We start from the raw sequence: 19,069 nt of genomic DNA on the forward strand, positions 1-19,069 counted from the left end.
AAAAACAACAAAAACACCCACTATACAGGAAAGTAGGTACTTTTCGTTCTCCATCCCTAATGCATCAAACATGTTGCTGTATTTTCGATGTGAAATATCTTTTCCCCCAAAGATTGTTATTGTGAGGTTAACACGAGGACATTTAGGTGGGGTTTTTGCAGAGAAGTGGTCCCAACCGCCACTGAAGGCATTCTGCAAAAAGGCACCATCCTAAGGAACTTTCACCACTATTGAAGGGCAGGTCCTCCAGCACAGCTCACCGCTGTAGCACTTAAGTGAAGTCATACCTAGGCCAACGGGTGAGCGTCTCCACAAGAGGTGGTAGCTGTGTTGACAGGAGATGCTCTCTCACAGACATAGCACTGTCTACACACTAACCCCGGTCAGTATAACTGCATGTCGCTCAGGGGTGTGATTTCACCCCTGAGTGACGCCGTAATACCAATATAGGTCTGTAGTGTAGACCTGGCCTAAAAGTGTTAGAAGGAGCCTTTCTGCATGAAAGGCTAAAAAAGGGCATGGCCAGCTTCCTCAGGGTAGTTACACCATAATTTGTGTACTGTGTCACTTCTACATACACATCTATTTGACAGTGAATCAAGGGAGTGAATATCTTGGTGCCGACACTGAGAATTTAACACCGCATTCATTCTTTTAATTCCTTTAAAGGGCATTTAAACGTTTATGAAATACATGGTGGTGAAGGTATGGGGCAGGCACTGCAACCCATATTTAGTGTGATTTGCCATGGATCTTCCACTGAGTTTGGTTGTCCTTCCAAAGGCAGCTGAATGTGTATTTCTATTAATAAAGATTTACAAGCAAAGTCTTTCATTTTGCTATTTGTACAGCCTCTTATGCAAGCGAACAAGAGAGCAATTTGTTACCTGATCTTCATGATGGAAAGACATGATCAAGGTCTAAGCCTCTGTAATGCTGAACACGCATATCTGTTCTTTTGAAACTGGAATCAAAACCACTGAAAGCTTCCATAAAAAGTTACTCTTTATTGGTTAATATGATATCTTACAATTTTGTTTAAAAGTGAACTTTTCTCTTGCTAGAATGTAAGTTACTTTCTCAAATATGAATGTCTTGAGGCACATGAGATACCTGAAACTTTAGTAACTTTACATTTTGAAAGGCAGGCCTTAAATCTTTAAAGTAAGGAGTGCAATTAGTGACAGCACCCAAAAATTGCCAGCGATACATCGAACCACATGCAGTATGCATACACTCAGTCTTTGACTGGGCAAGTCAAGTGCATGCAACTGCATAGCTGACATTTTTGAAAGCCAGGCCCTAATAGATAACACCTGCCTCTCACTGGAGTGCTTTTGTGCACCAATCTAATTGTTATGGGTTATGTGTGGGGTTACTTGATGACTGGTTCTCGGGGGAGAAAAAGGGGGGGGGGCAGGGGGAACAGTTGTAAACCACTGGCTCCAGTCCATTGCATACGGCAGCATTTTCCTCATCTCCCCTCACACACCTTAATAATCATACTATATAACCTCCTTTATTCTTGTGAGACTTTCATGAGGCATTTAAAAATACAATTTCCAGGTAAAACTCTGAATCCACTAAGAGCTATACGAATTAATCCCAGCTTTAGAAACTAGATTGTTTTAGAGCCCTGTTTGCCTGAGAAAGTTCTTCAAACAATATTTGAGTCAGTCCTAGAAAACAAATGAAACAGGAAAATTTGGAGCATTTGAGACTTAAAAGTAATGTTCTAAAAAGTGCATCTCATATTCTTTCAGTGCTGCTACTGGAGAAGTCTGTCTGCAGTGGAGTGATGTTATGGTCATAGGCGGCATATTCAGAGGTCCCATTACTTGCTGCTTTGAGTTGCTGAGCAGCGTGTGTAAGCTGAAATGCTGCATCGGGATGAGCTGTATCAGGCAGCAGCGTACACTCCCTTTCCAGCATATCCGCCACTCCTTTTAAAAGGTCCAAAAACCCAAAAGCCAAGGCTGCCTTGCGTAAACGGTTGAGTTCCTGGAAGGGAGAAAAGCCCCATTTAAAGTTATCTTGATTCTTCTGAAAGGATATTTTATTCATTGCAAATTTGTTCACTCAGGAGAGAGATGGGAGGAAGGGGGCCCTCCAGCAAGCTTCCTAAGTGCTATCAGCATAAGAGTGAATTCTAGTGCTGGTGCGAGATTGGAGACAGCAGATATAGCACCTTAAGGTGTTAGCTTTCCCACAACACCCTCCCAGTGTGCCTCAGCAGCTCTCACCCCCGGCTCCAGGGCCCCAGGTGGATAGCCCTCCAGCTTGCAGAAGGGTGCGCTTTGTTATCTGCTCTATTTCAGCCACGTTGTCCAGCAGAATTTATAGAACGTGATTTTCTTAGATTGTAAACTCTTAGGACAGGGACCACAGTTTTGTGTGTGTTTATAGTGCACATACCAGAACCCTGGTTGGGGTGTCTCTTGGGGTTTGTGTCACTGCTAGGCTTGAGGGAAGAATTATGGTCATAGTCTGGTTTTAGAGTGGTACAATGTAGCTAACTGTATCTGGCTTATTGGATTTCTTGCCCTCTGCATCATAGGTGGAACACACAGTGATAGTTGACTTTGTTACCCACGTATAGGCTGCTCTCTACCTGTGCTCTCATTTCCTTCTGTGATGCCCTTTGATCCCTCAGTATTAGTAATATCTGCTGCAAAAGCAGCCCTTGATTTCTGCCTAGGAGGCAGGATAAGATTGGGTCTCCTGCTGCTCTCCAGTTCATTCCAGAGTCCAGCTGGCAAGGGGTATTTGAAGTGCACACCGTTTCTGCCCTTCCCCATGGAGATGTGTACAACACCTCTGGGATACACGGGATCGCAAAGGGTCACTCACTCTCAGACCTAGGTCTCCCACAATTGAACCCTATATGCTGTCCTGTGAGAGGAGCTTAGATCAGGGGATTCCAGGCTATAGCTTTACCAAGCTGTGCAATAGGTCAAGTATCTACCTTCCTCACTAGGGCTGTTGAGAATTAACGTTTGCAAAACACTACAAGCTCTTTGGCCGGAACACACAGAGAATTATTAACCTCATCAGTCAATGCGCTCTACGGATCAGGCTTGTATCGGTACAGTCACATGTTACATGCAAACCCATAACATGTTACTCACTTTGTAGAATGTCTGAGTTTTTTCAGGGAGTTTTCTTGCATTTCTCAAGATCTTCTGTACATCTGTCTGGAGGGAAAAAAAATACCATAACTTTTGGGGGAGGCTGCAAGAAAGAAAGAATCCCCAATTATACTGATAAATAATCACTTGATCATTCCCGCAGGCTCAGTGATCAGTCACTGTTTATGCAGCTCATACAAGCTACCATACAAATGGTTTACACACTAAACCAGATGCCAGGCAAAGCTTTCATTCAACAAACTATGTGCCAATGTGTTTTAATTATGACACTTCAAACAGGAAGCTTTAATAGGAATTAAAGAAAAAAAATTACACTAGATGGAAGTGACAAGTATAGAGACCCTTCTTCTACTGCCCAAGTGAGACGACCCTTTCAAAGCATTGATACTGAACTGTGCAAGAGCAGCAAGGCTAAGTACTGAGTTGCTACCTGGAGGCCGCTTGGTTTGATCCACACAGTGACATTCTGCGCATAACTGCGCTTGTTTTTGGGCTGTAAGGGGAAAGGGCTTTTATTGTCATCTTCACCATAAGGATTTTCTTTAGCATCTGAAAGAAAATAAAGCTTTTTAAGAAGAAGACATGACAAGGGCATTAACATAGAAAACATCAAATGCGCGAGAGACTTTAAAATCAGTTTGGTTACTACCTGAAATAGGCCCAAGCTGTGCCATTTTCCCTAGCCAAGGCAGGGGCTCAGGACCAGGTTCAAAGAGAGACATCATGAGGTTTGATTTCTTCTTACTATCAGCTTGGGAGTACAGCATTCCATGCCATTCAGGCCTAAAGAAATGAGCAGATTGCTAAGGTCAAAACCGCCCATACCTCATCCCTAAAATTCACCTCCCACCCTCGCTACCTTGGGGCTCTGGCTTTCATTATTTGCAAATTATTTACACCGTCAGTGCAGAGTCACAACACTACTAAACATGCTTGTCAAGCCACCTGGGGCTCACGGCTCGGCGTGCAGTATTTCATAGATGACTGGTCCCAAAGCATCACCCCCAAAAGGGACTTTTCAAAGAGAAATGCACCTCCGTACCCGAACTGAACAATGGCCACCATGCCTTCCACTTTAAGGCTCCCATGCAGCAGTACACAGAAGTTGGGTATTTTGCCAGCAATTTGATTAGCTGAATTCTCATCCTCAGTGTCATCAGTGATCCCCGGACCCACCTCATCACCTTCTGTGCAAAAAAAAAAAAAAAAAAGAACAAAAACAAGAGGGAGATTCACACTCACTAGCGCTGCTTTGTTTTCTGTCATGCTCAACACCTTACAACCTCTGCCCGGCAAGTCACCCAGCAACAGCCACCTCCTTGTCAACCCAAAGCAAACCACCCTACAGGGCAGTTCAACAGAGCAACCTTCCTTACACACAGCACAGGCTCCAGTTCCGCAAAGCTTCCCAGGCTGTTGGCACTTTGAAGACGTGAGGTATTTCAATGCTGTTGTTTCTGGGCAACGTCAGCCTCCTGTCTGACAAGCTTGAGCCTTTGCATTAAGACTCCAGCATAGCAGTGGCGCGAACAGCTTCCACGTGGGACGCCCGGGCATGTGGGTGGTGTGGCTAAAGAGGCACAGCATGGCACGCTGTTCTAGTGCAGTGGTTTTCAAATTTTTTGTACTGGTGACCTCTTTCACACAGCGAGCCTCTGAGTGTGACCCTCCCCCCTTAAAAACGGGCAGTTTAATTTAATTTAACAGGGGCGTGGGGCTGTCAGCCCCACAGAGCTGACAGCTTGCGACCCCCCTGAGGAGTCACAACCCCCACGTCTGCCCTGCTCTGGCCTCAGTCCAAGTGAAACCTCACCTTTGGGAAAACCAGACTAAAATACAAGGTTCCAACACAGTGCTGGTTGCAAGTGACCCCTTTTAAGGGAACCCTTAACCCCTCCCTTCATATGATTTTTTTTTGTCATGAGCAACTTACTGAGTTTTAGGAGCTGAAAAACAGCTGTTCTTCAGCCATCAGCATGAAGTTCCCACAGGGAGGAAAGGTTTGGCACAAAAGAGGGCGAATACACAGAGCCAAAACCCACTAACCACATATTTGGTCCTTTCAAATTTTCCCAAGAAAAACCTCATATTTCCTCCCTGCTCCACTTGAGGAGGCGTAACTAGGAACCACACTGAAAGGGCAACAGAAGCCCTTCTGAATGTAACCACAAGCACACAGCAAGTACAGACAAAGCAAAGCCTGAGATTTACCCAACCTTCCTCACTACTTACACCAGCCTCCAGGGCACAGATACAAATGTTAACACAAGTGAGCAGTAGCTAGTATTCCTGAATAACAATGGATAAATCAAAGCACAAATACCAAGCTCTCAATTACCACCCCCCCCCCCCCCACAAGGTGGGTGAGGTAATATCTTTTATTGGACACAAGCTTGTCTCTCTCACCAACAGAAGTTGGTTCAATAAAATATTACCTCACCTACCTTGTCTCTCTAATATCCTGGGACCGACACGGCTACAACAACACTGCATACAAGCTTTGTTCTGAAGACCATTTAAAAAAACCCAATCATTACAAGCAGATAAAAAGATGCATTAAATATTCAGCTTGATTCCTGGCCTAGAATTATTTTTATCTCTAAGTTCAAAAAGTTCTATTTATGATGTCACTAAAGAGACACTGTCCCTCTTATTAACGATGCTGTTTTATATACAGATGCACTGTTAAGAATACTCTTTTTAGGAAAGGTAAAGAGCTCGTGTTTAAGTTTTTAATTTTAATGGGATCATCAAAAAAGTGTTCTCCAAATGGCATGACACTTGTCCTTTAAGAGAACTTTGGAATGTCTGGCTCTAATTCACCACCAGCAACCTTGAAAACCTTGTCAATTCCAAACAGTGCAATGTTCACTACTAGAAACAAAAATGGCTCACCTTTGTTGAGTGCAATGGGCAGTACCAAGTGTCTAGATAATACAGGAGGGCTAGAAATATCAGCTATATCTATAAAACCAACTATTTCTAGATCTGCAAAGAAACAAACAGTCACAAGTCAGCCCTGGAAACAGCTGAGGATTTATTCATATTAAGTTTAACATCAAAATAGGAATACTCTTCCTTAGACTGTGAGCTTTTTGAAGCACAGACCATATATAACTACAGCACTTTGCACAACGGGGCCCCAATCTTGATCGGGGCCGCTAGGTGCCATTGTAATACAAATATTTACTATACAATAATGAGTAACTTTAAGATGAGCAGTTGAAAAGCAGCTACAACAGACAGAACCTGGTGTGTCTAATGGAAGTTATCTATGAAATATGTTGTTATACACCATGCTTTTGTTCATTGGTACCTAACACTTTGCCCATAGCAGAGAAATAACGAGTCATCTTTAAGAACAAAGGGGCAAGCTATCTGCCCTGATCCACTCCTTTGCACTGCTCAGGTGTCACAAATGCCCCACCCCGGGATAGCCCCAGTGTGGAGAGTCCCTAGCAGATATAAAGCCAGGATAGCCGCCACCAACACCTCTATTGCCAGAGCTCCTGTGCAGAGGGCAAGGAAGGGGAGTGGCCAAAGCATGATGCTCTCTGATTATGCCCAGCTTGCACATGGTCCTTCAGAGACCATATCCACCTGTCACAAGTTAGAGGAGCCTCTGAGGCTATTCTAACTTGTGCTGAGGCCAAGAACCAGAGAACCTGACAGCCCTCTGGTCTGTTGCAAAGAATCTGTCCCAAAGGCTGATAACATTGATGTTTTCCATAGCTAAATAATATACTGCTTAATTAAACTCACAAAGACATTCAATAATTGACTGAAGACGTTGAAAGGCGTATTTTAAAGGATGTAGAATGGAATCTCATTTATACCCAATTCCCCTATCTCAAAGGACAGGAGATCCACCAACATATATTAAATACAATTAAAAGTCCTCTTGTTTGGATAAGTTTCATGCCCCCAACGTCATTCAGTTGCACTATTTTCCAGTAGTTAACTCAATTAAAAATTTGATGTATACTAGTCCAAATTCAGTATAGAGCCAAATAAAAAGTGTTATTACTGTGTTCCCCACTCCAGATGGATTTCTCTTGCAGCTGAAAAATCAAGGAAACTTGGATGGCATTAATTTCAGAGTTCCTACTTCATTTATTAGAGTAATTTAACCTTAATTGTGCACCCATCAGTTTTTGGAAAGAACCGCACACTTTTTGATGAAGAATCCAATAGAGCCAGATATTGTTTAAGACATGTCACAGAGCAGGTTTGGGAAAGCAAGTTACCACACAGTTACCTACCAAGCACTCTACTGCCAAATTGTAAAGCATAAAACAAAAACAAAAGCACACAAGGCCAAGCGCACTGCTGAGGATGAAAGTTTACTTTGGCATAATAAGCAGGTCTGGATTAACCAATGTATAATCTGTGCACTTGCACAGGGCCCCCATCTCATGGGCCCCTGCCCACTGGATTTAAGTGAGTGCACTGCAATCTGGCATGCGGGGGTCGCAATTCTGTCATGATGGGGGCGCAGTCGGGCAAATTTAAGTGAAGGTGGGGGGCCCTGCAATTTCCATAGTGCATAGCACTCCAACATTCTTTAAATCAGGCACTAATAACAAATAAACCTTCATTCGGTAGGTCATATCTGCAAATATTGCAGAGCGTATTCTCTCCTTGAGGTGCATTCGCTCATTTACGCATTGTGTGCATGCACCAGTGACAGAATGGACCCCCTCTTCCCAGGTGAAAGTTTGGTCTTTGGGATGGAATGAGGAAGGTTGCACTCTGCACAATTGTTTTTTAAAGTGAATTAAGCGGTGGTGAGAGGGGCAAATTAACACTCTTGGAGAATGAAGACATAAGTAAGGGCAATGCAAGCTTCCTCCATGTTCCAATGTCTCAATATCAGCCTTTGGAGGGTAGTTCAGACTCTACAGGATTCAACCCTTGGTTTCTCTGCTGAGGCTGCCAACAAAGGTGCCAATTAGTTCCAACTGAGATGGAGCGGGGAGGGTTTGTGATGCAGGTAAGTCTAATAAGAACTGCCCTGACACCACCAGCTCATTTGCCACTGAGCACCCCTTAGAAGATAATGACTTCTGCTCACCTCCAACCTGGACTGATTTCAGATTAGTTTCCTAGAAGTGAAAGTCTCCATATCCTGAAGCAGCCAGCCTACTTCTAAGAGACACAGCCAGAACCCACAGCCCAGGGGTGCTATGGTGGCTTTAAGACACCTGTGGACCCGCCCAGTTTTGGGCTGTTCCATGGGCCAAAGCAGTCCTCACTTAGCTAAGTCTGAGTGGTGCCTAGATTACATGAGGCTGTATATGGGCAACCAGAATTTCAGCAGGATTATGTACTGCTGCCCTAGTCCGAACCTGCCCCTCCTGCCCTCTACATCAGGCTTGCAAGGGAGTCCATGGAAGATAGCCCACAGCTGTCTTCCACACTTCCTGCAATGTGGGATTCTCAGATGGCCACAGATGGGGTTTTAAAAACTCTTCTATGCCCCTCTGGCCCATCTGCCAGGTATACAGGGGCCAAAATAGGGTGAGACTCTCACCCTCTGATGGCAGATGTAGCTGGCCATTGCTATGTTATTGGAGACTGTATTCCATTCTCTTCAGATCAGAGAGAAAGTGGAGGGAACAGGCACTATGCAGGGTAGGGAATGTCAACAGAAAAAGAAAAAGTTAACATGACAAGTTTAAAAAACAAACAAACGTTTGTTACCTGTATTAATTGCTTTAGGGATGGGATCTATTTCCTCATCTATAATGAAAGGTTCTGGTCTGGGAAATACTTGCACATCAGATGTTAAGTGACCACATTTGAGAACAGCATGGAACGGTGTATAAGCCAGGTCTATTAGTTTTCTAGAACATGATCATTTATTATTAGGGAAAAAGTAATACAAATCAGTTGAAAATAAGTTTTGCAAGCTTGTTTAAGTACATTATACTGAGCTCCCAAAATGGATTTTTTAAAAAACCTTGAGTTAACTCAATAGTTCCAGCATTGTCAAATTACAAAATGCTACAATACGTTACAGACAAGGTGGGGGAGGTAATATCTTTTGTTAGGTATTAGATATTACCTCCCCCATCTTGTCTCTCTGCTATCCTGGGACCAACATGGCTACAACAACACAGCATATGTGATACATTATGACATTTATGGCAAATTAATAGCAGCTCCTGAAAAGCCTATGACCTAATCAACCTTTCAAGTTGCCCAATCACTGACAAAAGGAAAATCAACAGAAGTTGCCCAATCACTGACAAAGGTAGCATCCATATCACTGTAGATACTGATGCTACTGTTTTTAATTAGAGAGTGAACAAAACAAATATCAGCCTTAACCAATGAAAGTCAAAGATCAATCAATAGTCGTCAACATATTGGACTAGGAAAGAAAAAGAAACCTATGAATCAAAATAAAACAAATCAAATGTCTTGCTTTATGCTTCGTTTTCTTTACAGATGTTAATTTCACAGAGTCACGTTAGTTACAAAAATACTAACCCAAACATGGACTGTACATTCTTCAAGCAAAGAGGTCCATCGATGGTAAAAATCTGTCCCTCCCCATTATTCAAATCTACAAGTCTTTCCAGACAATCTAAAGAATCTGAGCTCTGGAGCTGCACACACACAAAAAAAGAAATTATACCTTTTTTTTTAAAAAAAAAACAGCATAAGAACAGAAGATGCAGTAGACTGTTTTTAAGGAAATATATGCACATGAGAGTAAATGTCTGAGGCCTGATCTACACTAGAAAATTAGGTTGGTTTAACTACTTGGTCAGGGGTGTGAAAAATCCACATCGCTGAGCGGTGTTAAATCAACTAAGTCCCCACGTAGGCAGTGTTAGGTCAACCTAGCTATTGCCTCTCAAGAGAGGTGGATTACCTACGCTGACGGGAGAACCTCTCCCATTGGCACAGATAGTGTCTCCACTGAAGCACTACAGCAGCACTGCAGTCGTGTTTTAAGTGTAGAGAAGCTCTAAGTCAATAAAAAAAAGATCAGGACAACCTTATCTCGCTAATTTTTAAGGAAGCCAATGTTTCTTCCCCACAAGAGATTTACTCCTAATGTAACATTTATTATTAGCCCAGAAGGTTGTCCCCACACTGAGGTTCGTAATACATTGTTTTACCAAGTCAGACCTAGCTTCCAGCTCTTATATTAATAGATTCCAAAGCCAAAAAGGATCATCTAGTCTGACCTCCTGTATAACGCAGACTATTAGGACTTCCCCAAAATAATTCCTAGAGCAGATCTTTTAGAGAAACAGCACATCTTGATTTAAAAAGTGCCCTTGATGGAAAATCCACCACAATCCTTGGTAAATTGTTCCAGTGGTTAATTACTCTATTAAAAATGTACACCTTATTTCCAGTCTGAATTTGTCTAGCCTCAACTTCCAGCCATTGGATCGTGTTATACCTTTGTCTGCTAGAATTAAGAACCCATTATCAGATATTTGTTTTCCACCCTAGGTTCTTATAAACTGTGATCAAATCACCCCTTTACCTTTTCCTTGTTAAGCTAAATAAATTCACAGATTCTCAGTCTTCAAGCGCGCACGAGTGCCTTTGATAACATAATACTTTATATTTCTACAGTGCCTTTCCTCAGAGGATTACTTAGGCTATGTCTATGCTACAGAGGCTACAGCAGCATAGCTGTGCTGCTCTAGTGACATTGCAAAGACACATGCTACATCAATGGAAGGGCTTTCCTGTCACCGTAGTTAATCCACCCCTCCGAAAGGCGGTAGCTAGGTTGATGGCAGAAGTCTTCCACTGACCTAGCAGTGATATACCGGGGCTTAGGTTAGTTTATCTACGTCTCTCAAGGGTGTGAACTTTGTACAATGAACTTACATATATTGCAGGTGAATGTGACCCAATTATCACTAAAACCAAACACATTACCACCAGATTATTAGAATAAATCTTGGGGAGAATATGTGATTCTGTAAAAACAATAATCACTCAGTGTAACAAAACCAGCAAGAATTTGTTAAAGGAGTCACCTCTTCTAGATTAGCCATGCACATGATGTATAACTTGGACGGGAAGGGGAAAGGCAGTGGAAATCGGTTGCTTTCATTTCGTTGGTTGCAAGTAGCTAAGGAGTGCCTCAGAGAGCCTCTGCCAATCCCTAAACAGCCATCAGTTACTAGAACAACCTAGTGCACACACAAACACACAAAAAAGGATACATTAGCATTTTCACCTAAACACATTTCTTCATCTGCCCCAATCCTGCAAACACTTACACCTGTGCTTTGCTTTACTTCTGTCAGTAGTCCCATTGGGACAACAGGGCTTAGTCCTGAAAATCCCTACTCACATGAGCAGTCCTGACTCGCAATGAATTAATTACATAAGGATTACTCCTGTAAGGTTTGCATGTAAATTGTATATTTAAGCAATTAACCGTTACAAATACAATGCTCTACATAATAAACAGTCATCTATATTTTAAGATTTAATGAAGAAAATAATGGCTAGGATTTATTTTTATAAGCTATAATCAGACCCTACTACTAATGAACACAGAGTAACAATTAAAAGTACGTTTTTCAGTTTTAAAAAGTCACACCCCCTTTCAGTGTAGAAACTACACTGCCACAAGGAATTCCAACTGCCGTGCAACTCAAGAGCCTCAGAGGAAAGATACTCAAGAGTGCAAGGTATTATAATCACTTGGCAGAACTTAGGAGCCAACCCAATTCCCACTGAAGCCAATATGGGCCATAAAAAAGAAAATATCTGTCAGGTACATCAGTCCCTCAGTACTTAGCTAACTATTACAGCATGTCTCAACCCTTTCTGGTTTTTCAGCAGCAGCACTACGGCACTAATGTGATATTTTTCATCCAAATGGATCCCAAAAGTTATTTACACAACATTGCACTCCAAGGTTAAATAAAATCATTGGATTTGTTTGCAGTCCACTGAAATGCTGCCATTTCTGGGATGGAACATGGCAGCGGTGTGGTGTTCCTGTGCACCAAGAAACAACAGTTTTGGCTAGCAAGTAAGGAATACCAACTCCAGCTGAAATTAAGCATTTATTCTTTCCATCCAGATTTAGAATCCAGGTTTGAACAGGTGAGAGAACGCACACTTTTTATTTCTCCCTTTTCCTCAACACACCTGTCACTTTCATAGCCTCATTAGTGCTTGTATTTGCTCTGATGCTTGAAAATAACCTGCCTTACTTAACAAGAGTTTGCGCATTTCCCATGGCCTTTCATCCCCCAGCAACCTGATGTGCTAGCACAATGGCCTATGGTGGCAATAAGAGATCACCCTACTGAAGATCTGATATACGCTTGATTTTTACATCTTTCTGTTTGGTTCTGACCTCTGTTTTTTCAAGGGGTCTTTTATGGCTGTATTACAGGCGGTCCCAATCCACTGAGCTGCAAAATCAGTGAATGCAAATCATAGCCCAACCAACAATGAGGGCCAAATGCAGGCTTTTTCCCCAAGAAGGAGCACTGCATGGGAGGGGAAACCAGACCCAAAGCTGTAACAGCCCAGTGGAAGTTCTGAGTCCTTTTAGCTGAGCACGGCAGATGCAGACACAGTGGCTCAGCAGGGCTTGGGGATCAAAGACAGAACACATTCAGCAGCAGTCCTTACTACTGCTTCAGAGTAGGGGACACTGCTGAGCCCAGCACCAGCAGGTGCTCTGTGTTTGGCCATGCCCCTTACCTGCTGACTGTGCTCCCTGGAGCTGGGGAATGCAGGCAGGAGCATAAACCAAGCCTTCCAGAAATGGTAGGGAACTGTTCGATTTTGTAACATGTAGGTACCTCAGGAGGGAAAGGGGATCAGTGTTGAAAGGGGTCCTCAAACATTTTTTTCTCTACCACAACACTGCACCTGAGCCAGAGACGGCAGAAATTAGCTCAAATGTTGCTGCTGATTATTTTATGGAAGGGCTGAAGCATTTTGTTGCCATAGTGGCCAACCAAATATATTCAACTGATAATCTGCAATTTATAGAATTCACCAAATACTGCAAGCTGGATTCTGAGAACAGTCAAAGGCGGCAACCAATCATTACCTGGCAGGGAATCGCAGCACCCCATTCCTGTTGCACAACATTACAAACCCCAACCAGTGCAGATTCTAAGCACGTTTTGTCATAATCATCCATGTTACTTAGGGCTTCCTGGAAAGAAAAATTACACATTATCCTGCCTGAGTGGACAATTGTTATCAGGGAGCACATGCAGCTTATTGAAAAACAGGAAGTAATTCATAAATACCTTCCCTTCCCACTATACCTTTATTAGGGAAGTATTGTATTCCCAAGGATGATCTGCAAAGTTTTTAAAAAATTGGGTTTATGCCCTTTTGTAGGATGTAGAAAGCAGGCCTGAAAGAACTGAAGTTTGATTTGTTTTGTTAAGTATTTTTCTGATTTCCTTTATATTAGAAATTAAAGCCTGAAAGGCCACATATTGGCTGGGAAACAAGTGAAATTCTGACCTCACAAACTGCAAGTAAAAGCTGAGAAGGAAGGAATTCTGGTCCACAAAGGGTACAGACCTATTTTTAAAAAAATCCTTTACAAGTCTACTAAGAACAGTACAGTCAAAACCTGGAACTATGTTACTCCCTCAAGTAAAACAAAATGTCTACTCCCATTGTTCTGATATTTCAACCCCCCAGAATACATGTGAAATAATAATCATTTACCTTTTTATAGCACCTTCCATCCAAATCTCTCTAAATGCTTTACAACCATTAAAGGCTCCTTTACTCACACTGAGTAGTACTTTATGCCACAAATAGACCCAGTGAAGTCAATGGGAACATAGTTGCTGCTTTAAAGGGTACTATTTGTTGGTATCACAATATGACCTTAAGTAATATAGCCTCACAACATGCCTGTGAAGTGGGTCAGTAATTTTATACCCAGTTTATAGATGTGGAAACTGAGCCACAGAGTGCTTGGCTAAGAGCCTACCATGCAGGAAGTCAGTGGCAGGGGAAGTAACAGAATCCAAGCCTCTTACATCCATATCCAGTCTTTAACATCAAACTATACTTCCTCCCTCAAAAGGACAAGTTTATACGGGATCAGAAAAACACCACATAAAGTGTCTGATGCTCCAAAACACACACAGAAGTACAAGCTAGAGCAACTTGGTTAGACATTTGGCCTGGATGGAAGATTTCCACAAGGCCAAACAGCAGCAATGAAAATGTGCTAGAATTCCTATGGTAAAATATGGAAAACAGCAAAGGGAATTTGTTCTCAGCAACATATGTAACATCCCTCCACCCGCAGCTCCCTGCTTATGACCCTGTGACCCTCGCTCCTGGCCCTGTTTGTCATTAGTTATCCCCTGTATTTACATGAGATCTGGGTCTGGTAGCTCCTCCCCTTAAGCTGGGGGAAGGGGCCTTCAGATGTTGGCAGAAGCAATCCCAGATTCCCAATAGGTGCCAGAAAAAACGTATGTAACATAATCAAGTAACATGAAACTTGGAGACAGGTTTCAGAGCGGTAGCTGTGTTAGTCTGTATCAGCAAAAAAACCGAGGAGTACTTGTGGCACCTTAAAGACTAACACATTTATTTGGGCATAAGCTTTTTCATGTTCTCTGTGTACATATATATCTTCCTACTGTATTTTCCACTGCATGCATCCGATGAAGTGGGCTGTAGCCCACAAAAGCTTATGCCCAAATAAATTTGTTAGTCTCCAAGATGAAACTTGGAGTGCCTTGTCCAGTCTCTTTTAAAGCACTGAGAAGCTTCTGCAATTTTCAACTTATAACCAAATTCCACCCTCAGATAAATTGACGCAACTCCCATTAGGGTCAAAGGCTTTCAACATCATATACCATTCAGCCCCGAGCTCCTTCTCAGATCTTATCTCCTTTCCATGTTCTCCCCACCTCCCTCCACTCTGCCAATCATGTCAGGCCTGAAACATCCTTCGTCACTTTTCCCACTCTCTTCCTGCTTCCATGTTACCGCAGGCACAAAATGCCTTCTCTAAACCGGTTTACTTTATTCAGAACCCTTCCTGGAGCTCCCTTATGCTGTGTCACCTCTGAAGAGCACATCAAAATTCTCACACAAAACAGGGAAGTCACAAAACCATCAGTGTATGGACATGTCTCCTCAAGTATCCTGCTGATCTCATTACTGGAACCCTCTGAACAACTTCTCTTCATACCCAACTTTGCCTTCATTAGCCCTACCTTGTTGGGTGACATCTGAATTTACACTGTAAGCTCTTCAGGACAGGAAGTGTCTCTTGACTTGTTTTGGTAAACTACCCAGCACACTTTTGGATGTTCAGACGACATTACAGGCAACACTATCACTGACTTGTCTGATTATAAAACACAACTTTCCCCTGCCTCAGTGTCCACATTTTAAAATAGGGATAACACCCACTTCATAGGGTTGTTGTGAGGCTTAATTAACAGTGCATAAAGTGATACGAGATCCTCGGATAGGAAGCCTAAGGTTTCACTGCAGTTATGAAACACACACAATGTTTTGAAGAGTAGTGACTTGCTGATCACAGTACGTTCTTTATAAGGTGTACCTGAAGCGTGTTGTAATCTCTTGTAAAGGGAACCATCAGTTCCCAAAGCGAAGAGAAGACCACCAAGGCTGTAAACTCAAGTTTGTAATTGGTGGCCATGTGCTCGAACAACATGGTCAATCCATGGACAGCCAGGTGTTTCCGTTGATACTCTTCAGAGCCTTCCACAGAAACAGGCCGGGTCATGGAGAGTGACACGTCCATCACCACCACAGTCGGCATGATGATCCTTTCTCTGCGTAACCAAGAGGAGGGATTCACTGCAAAGGGGGAAAAGCTCTACAGAGTGATTATCCCAAAGCACTGAAGAGAAACATATGCCCTGTCCAATCCTACTGAATGGCCCTATATGAGGCCACATCACGCTGTAGCACTGACAACACATTAAGACTTTTACATGCTTAAAACTGTAAAGTGCCCCAAGACTGGGTTATGAGGGAATACAGAGGGTTAGCTGGGATAAGAGGGGTAGCTAGAGGTCAGGAATAAGGGCTTGCCTATATTTTAAAATTAATTTGGATTAAAGGTATGAATTTAAAGTGCATTGGCTATTTGTGAATAACTCCATGTGTGGACACACTTATTCTGGAACATGAGTGCCTTGCACCAGTTTATCTTGAATTCAAACTGGGCTACGTGGTCCAAGGGGTTTGTAAAAGCAGGCTGCTAAGTACTGTTGGATAGAGCTGAGAGAGGAGGAGGAGGCGAAGCAGCAGCAGAAACACCACATAAGCACCCAAAGAAGGCAGCAAGGATACCCCAGAGAAATGCAGTTGTAGTGAGCTTTTGGGAAGAGCAATGGCTGGTAAGATGCTTGGAACTGTGAGCAAAGAAACCGTCTCCTGCTGTTTGAGTCCTTCTGTGTTCAGGGAAACAGGACATTGTGTACATTCTTGTAAGTAAGCAGGATTGCATCAAAGACACACCTGACTACGTTAACAATTTCTCCTTCCAAAGGAAACAACCAGCTACCCCCCAAAATCAGCATGGGTCACACAGGATTTAGCTAAACTGAACAAGATACTCCTGTTATAGAATAAGAGTGTCCACACACGGAGTTATTCAGGAATAGTTATTCCAGACAAGATATTCCTGAATAACTCCATGCATAGACAAGGGGCAGGGGTTGCATAGGGCTGAGGCTGAGAACAGGAATGGGATAATGGGTGGTGCTGGTGGCATAACGATTTGTGATGTCCTGGAACTTTGTGTTTAAAGGGTCCCAGAACTGGGATAGCAAGAAAGGATCTGGACTTTTTGGAGGGAGATAAATGTGTGTGCGCAAGGAGGAAGGTGGTTAGCTAGAAAGGAAGATACAGCTTTGGGAAGGCAGGACAGGAACAGCAGGAAGGGCAGAATTTCAGGGTTCTGGGACTGAGGTGTGGGGTAGGATTCAAGGAGTCCCAGAGCTGGGATAGTAGGGATGGCTGAGGGAAAACAGAATTCGGGGGATGGGGGAGCAGGGAGGGCTGAAAGGGACAGGTTTGGGCAGAGGTCCCAGAGTAGAGAAGTTCGGATTTGAGGGAACCCAGGGAGGGTAGATTTTGGCAGTATCCCAGGACAGGCGGACAAGATTCAGAAATCCTGAAGCCGCAGGGGATCAGGGACTGAGACAGATTATGGAGATGTCCCAGGTCGGTGGGGTGGGGTGGGGTGGGGAAGGACTGAGGGTCCCAGGAGCTGTGAGAACTGATAGACGCTGATGGGGCAAGTTTGGGAGAATCTCAGAGCTAGTGCGGGGCAGGATTTTGCATCCCGGGGGAGCTGATAGGGGTTGGTGGCTGAAGGGGCAGGTTTGGGGGAATCTTGGAGCTGGTGGGAGGAGCAGTTTGGGGGCAGGGGAAGCCAAGGTTCAGGGTCTTGGGAGCTGGTGTGGAGGTTTGGGGGCAGGGGGCACAGGTTTGGAGGGGGTCTTGGAGTAGGCGGGGGAAACTGAAGGGCAGGTTCAGGAATCAGGAAGCACTGGAGGGGAGATTTGGGGGGCCTTAGTTAGTGGGGGTGCTGTGGCAAGTTTAGGGGTCTCAGGACTGGTGCGGGGCAGGGTCTAGGGTCCCAGGGGGAAGGGGTCGGGGCTCTGGGGCACCGAGGGGGCAGGGTCCGAAGTCCCCGGGCTGCAGAGGGCCGCGGGGGGCGAGCGGGCGCAGAGGGCAGGACCCGGGGCTGTGGGAGGCGCAGAGGGCCGGGGCACTCGGGGGGGACGGGCCGGGGCCCCGGCCTGTGGGGGGCAGGCAGAGGCCCGGACTCAGGGTCCCGGGTCTGGGGGTCCCCGCCCCACCGCCGCAGTTCGCGGTTCCGCCGCCCGCTCCCCCGGCCCGGCCCGGCCCGGCCTGGCCCGCTCCGCTCACCCCGGCCCGAGGCCTCCGCAGTCCCAGCCCCGCCGCCGCTGCCATGAGTCCGGCCCCAGAAACCTTCCCCCGCTGCGGAGGCCGGAACTCAGGGGCCGGGCACAGAGCGGCCCGCTGCAGGGGCGACCCGGGCAGGGGGAGCTGGGAGGTGCTGTGTGGGGCAGCTCAGTGGGGGGGCTGGGAGGTGCTGTGTGGGGCAGCTCAGTGGGGAGGGGGGGTTGCTGGGGGGGGGAGCTGGGAGGTGCTGTGTGGGGAGCTCAATGGGGAGGGGGGGGTTGCTGGGGGGGAGCTGGGAGGTGCTGTGTGGGGCAGCTCAGTGGGGAGAGGGGGGTTGCTGGGGGGGAGCTGGGAGGTGCTGTGGGGGGGAGCTCAGTGGGGAGGGGGGGTTGCTGGGGGGGAGCTGGGAGGTGCTGTGGGGGGAGCTCAGTCGGGAGAGGTTGAGGGTACTGTGGGGAGAAGTTCCATGTAAACATCTGCAAAATTTAACTGATTATCCTCCTTCAAATTCCTCCCTAAACGTCTCCTTTCTGCGATGCCTACAACAAGCTTGACAACACGTAGGCTGCTGGAGGTGCATTGTTTCAAATAGTCCTTTGAAGCTCATCACACTTTCCAGTTTTCACACTGGTTATGTCTCCCCACAGAGATGTTACATACAATCCCACAATAATATACACACCTTTGCATTTCTAATACAATGAACTCCTAAGGTCTTTAAAATTAATTCAGTATGATTTGGCCTTGGAAATTGCCGGAAATTGCCAAATCTGCCACACCTAGCTCGTGGGGTCTTGTGATTACATGAGAACCCCACTTCTCCCCACTGAGCTCTCCTGCACAGCCCCTCCTAGCTCCCCCCCCCCCCAGCAACCCCACCTCTCCTCACTGAGCTCCCCACACAGCACCTCCCACCTCCTCCTCAGCAACACCCCTCTCCCACTGAGCTTCCCCCCACAGCACCATCTCAGCTTTCAGTTGAAAAAGCAAGTTTCTAGCCCTCATGG

At 44.9% G+C, this 19,069-nt stretch overlaps 1 protein-coding gene across 2 annotated transcripts; it reads right to left on the bottom strand.

Moving 5' to 3' along the window:
- Positions 1 to 990: 990 nt before the first annotated feature.
- Positions 991 to 18,187, bottom strand: INTS14 (integrator complex subunit 14). Of its 2 annotated transcripts, none has more exons than XM_074964833.1 (12): positions 18,066 to 18,187; positions 15,721 to 15,980; positions 13,213 to 13,320; positions 11,165 to 11,320; positions 9,645 to 9,763; positions 8,853 to 8,995; positions 6,045 to 6,137; positions 4,192 to 4,336; positions 3,799 to 3,932; positions 3,580 to 3,698; positions 3,129 to 3,194; positions 991 to 2,001 (listed from the first exon to the last, which is right to left on the bottom strand). In XM_074964833.1, exons 2-12 carry the CDS (start codon positions 15,940 to 15,942, stop codon positions 1,750 to 1,752), a joined length of 1,557 nt encoding a protein of 518 aa, XP_074820934.1. In that variant the 5' UTR covers positions 15,943 to 15,980; positions 18,066 to 18,187; the 3' UTR covers positions 991 to 1,749. The 2 variants fall into 2 exon arrangements, with proteins under 2 accessions (XP_074820934.1, XP_074820935.1); XM_074964834.1 differs by having other exon boundaries at positions 15,721 to 15,955; positions 18,066 to 18,120.
- Between the last annotated feature and the right edge of the window lie 882 nt (positions 18,188 to 19,069).

The sequence above is a fragment of the Natator depressus genome, chromosome 10 (assembly GCF_965152275.1).
Source record: "Natator depressus isolate rNatDep1 chromosome 10, rNatDep2.hap1, whole genome shotgun sequence".
In the NCBI taxonomy this organism is placed as follows: Eukaryota; Metazoa; Chordata; order Testudines; family Cheloniidae; genus Natator; species Natator depressus.

Bases quoted from the DNA above. Each gene is read 5' to 3' on its own strand.
- INTS14 (XM_074964833.1), bottom strand. From the start codon at position 15,942: ATGCCGACTGTGGTGGTGATGGACGTGTCACTCTCCATGACCCGGCCT. The intron at 11,321-13,212 runs GTAATGATTGGT...TGTGTGCACTAG, and splicing joins GTGCTGCGATTCCCTGCCAG to GTTGTTCTAGTAACTGATGG. The intron at 8,996-9,644 runs GTTAGTATTTTT...ATCATGTTCTAG, and splicing joins AATGTACAGTCCATGTTTGG to AAAACTAATAGACCTGGCTT.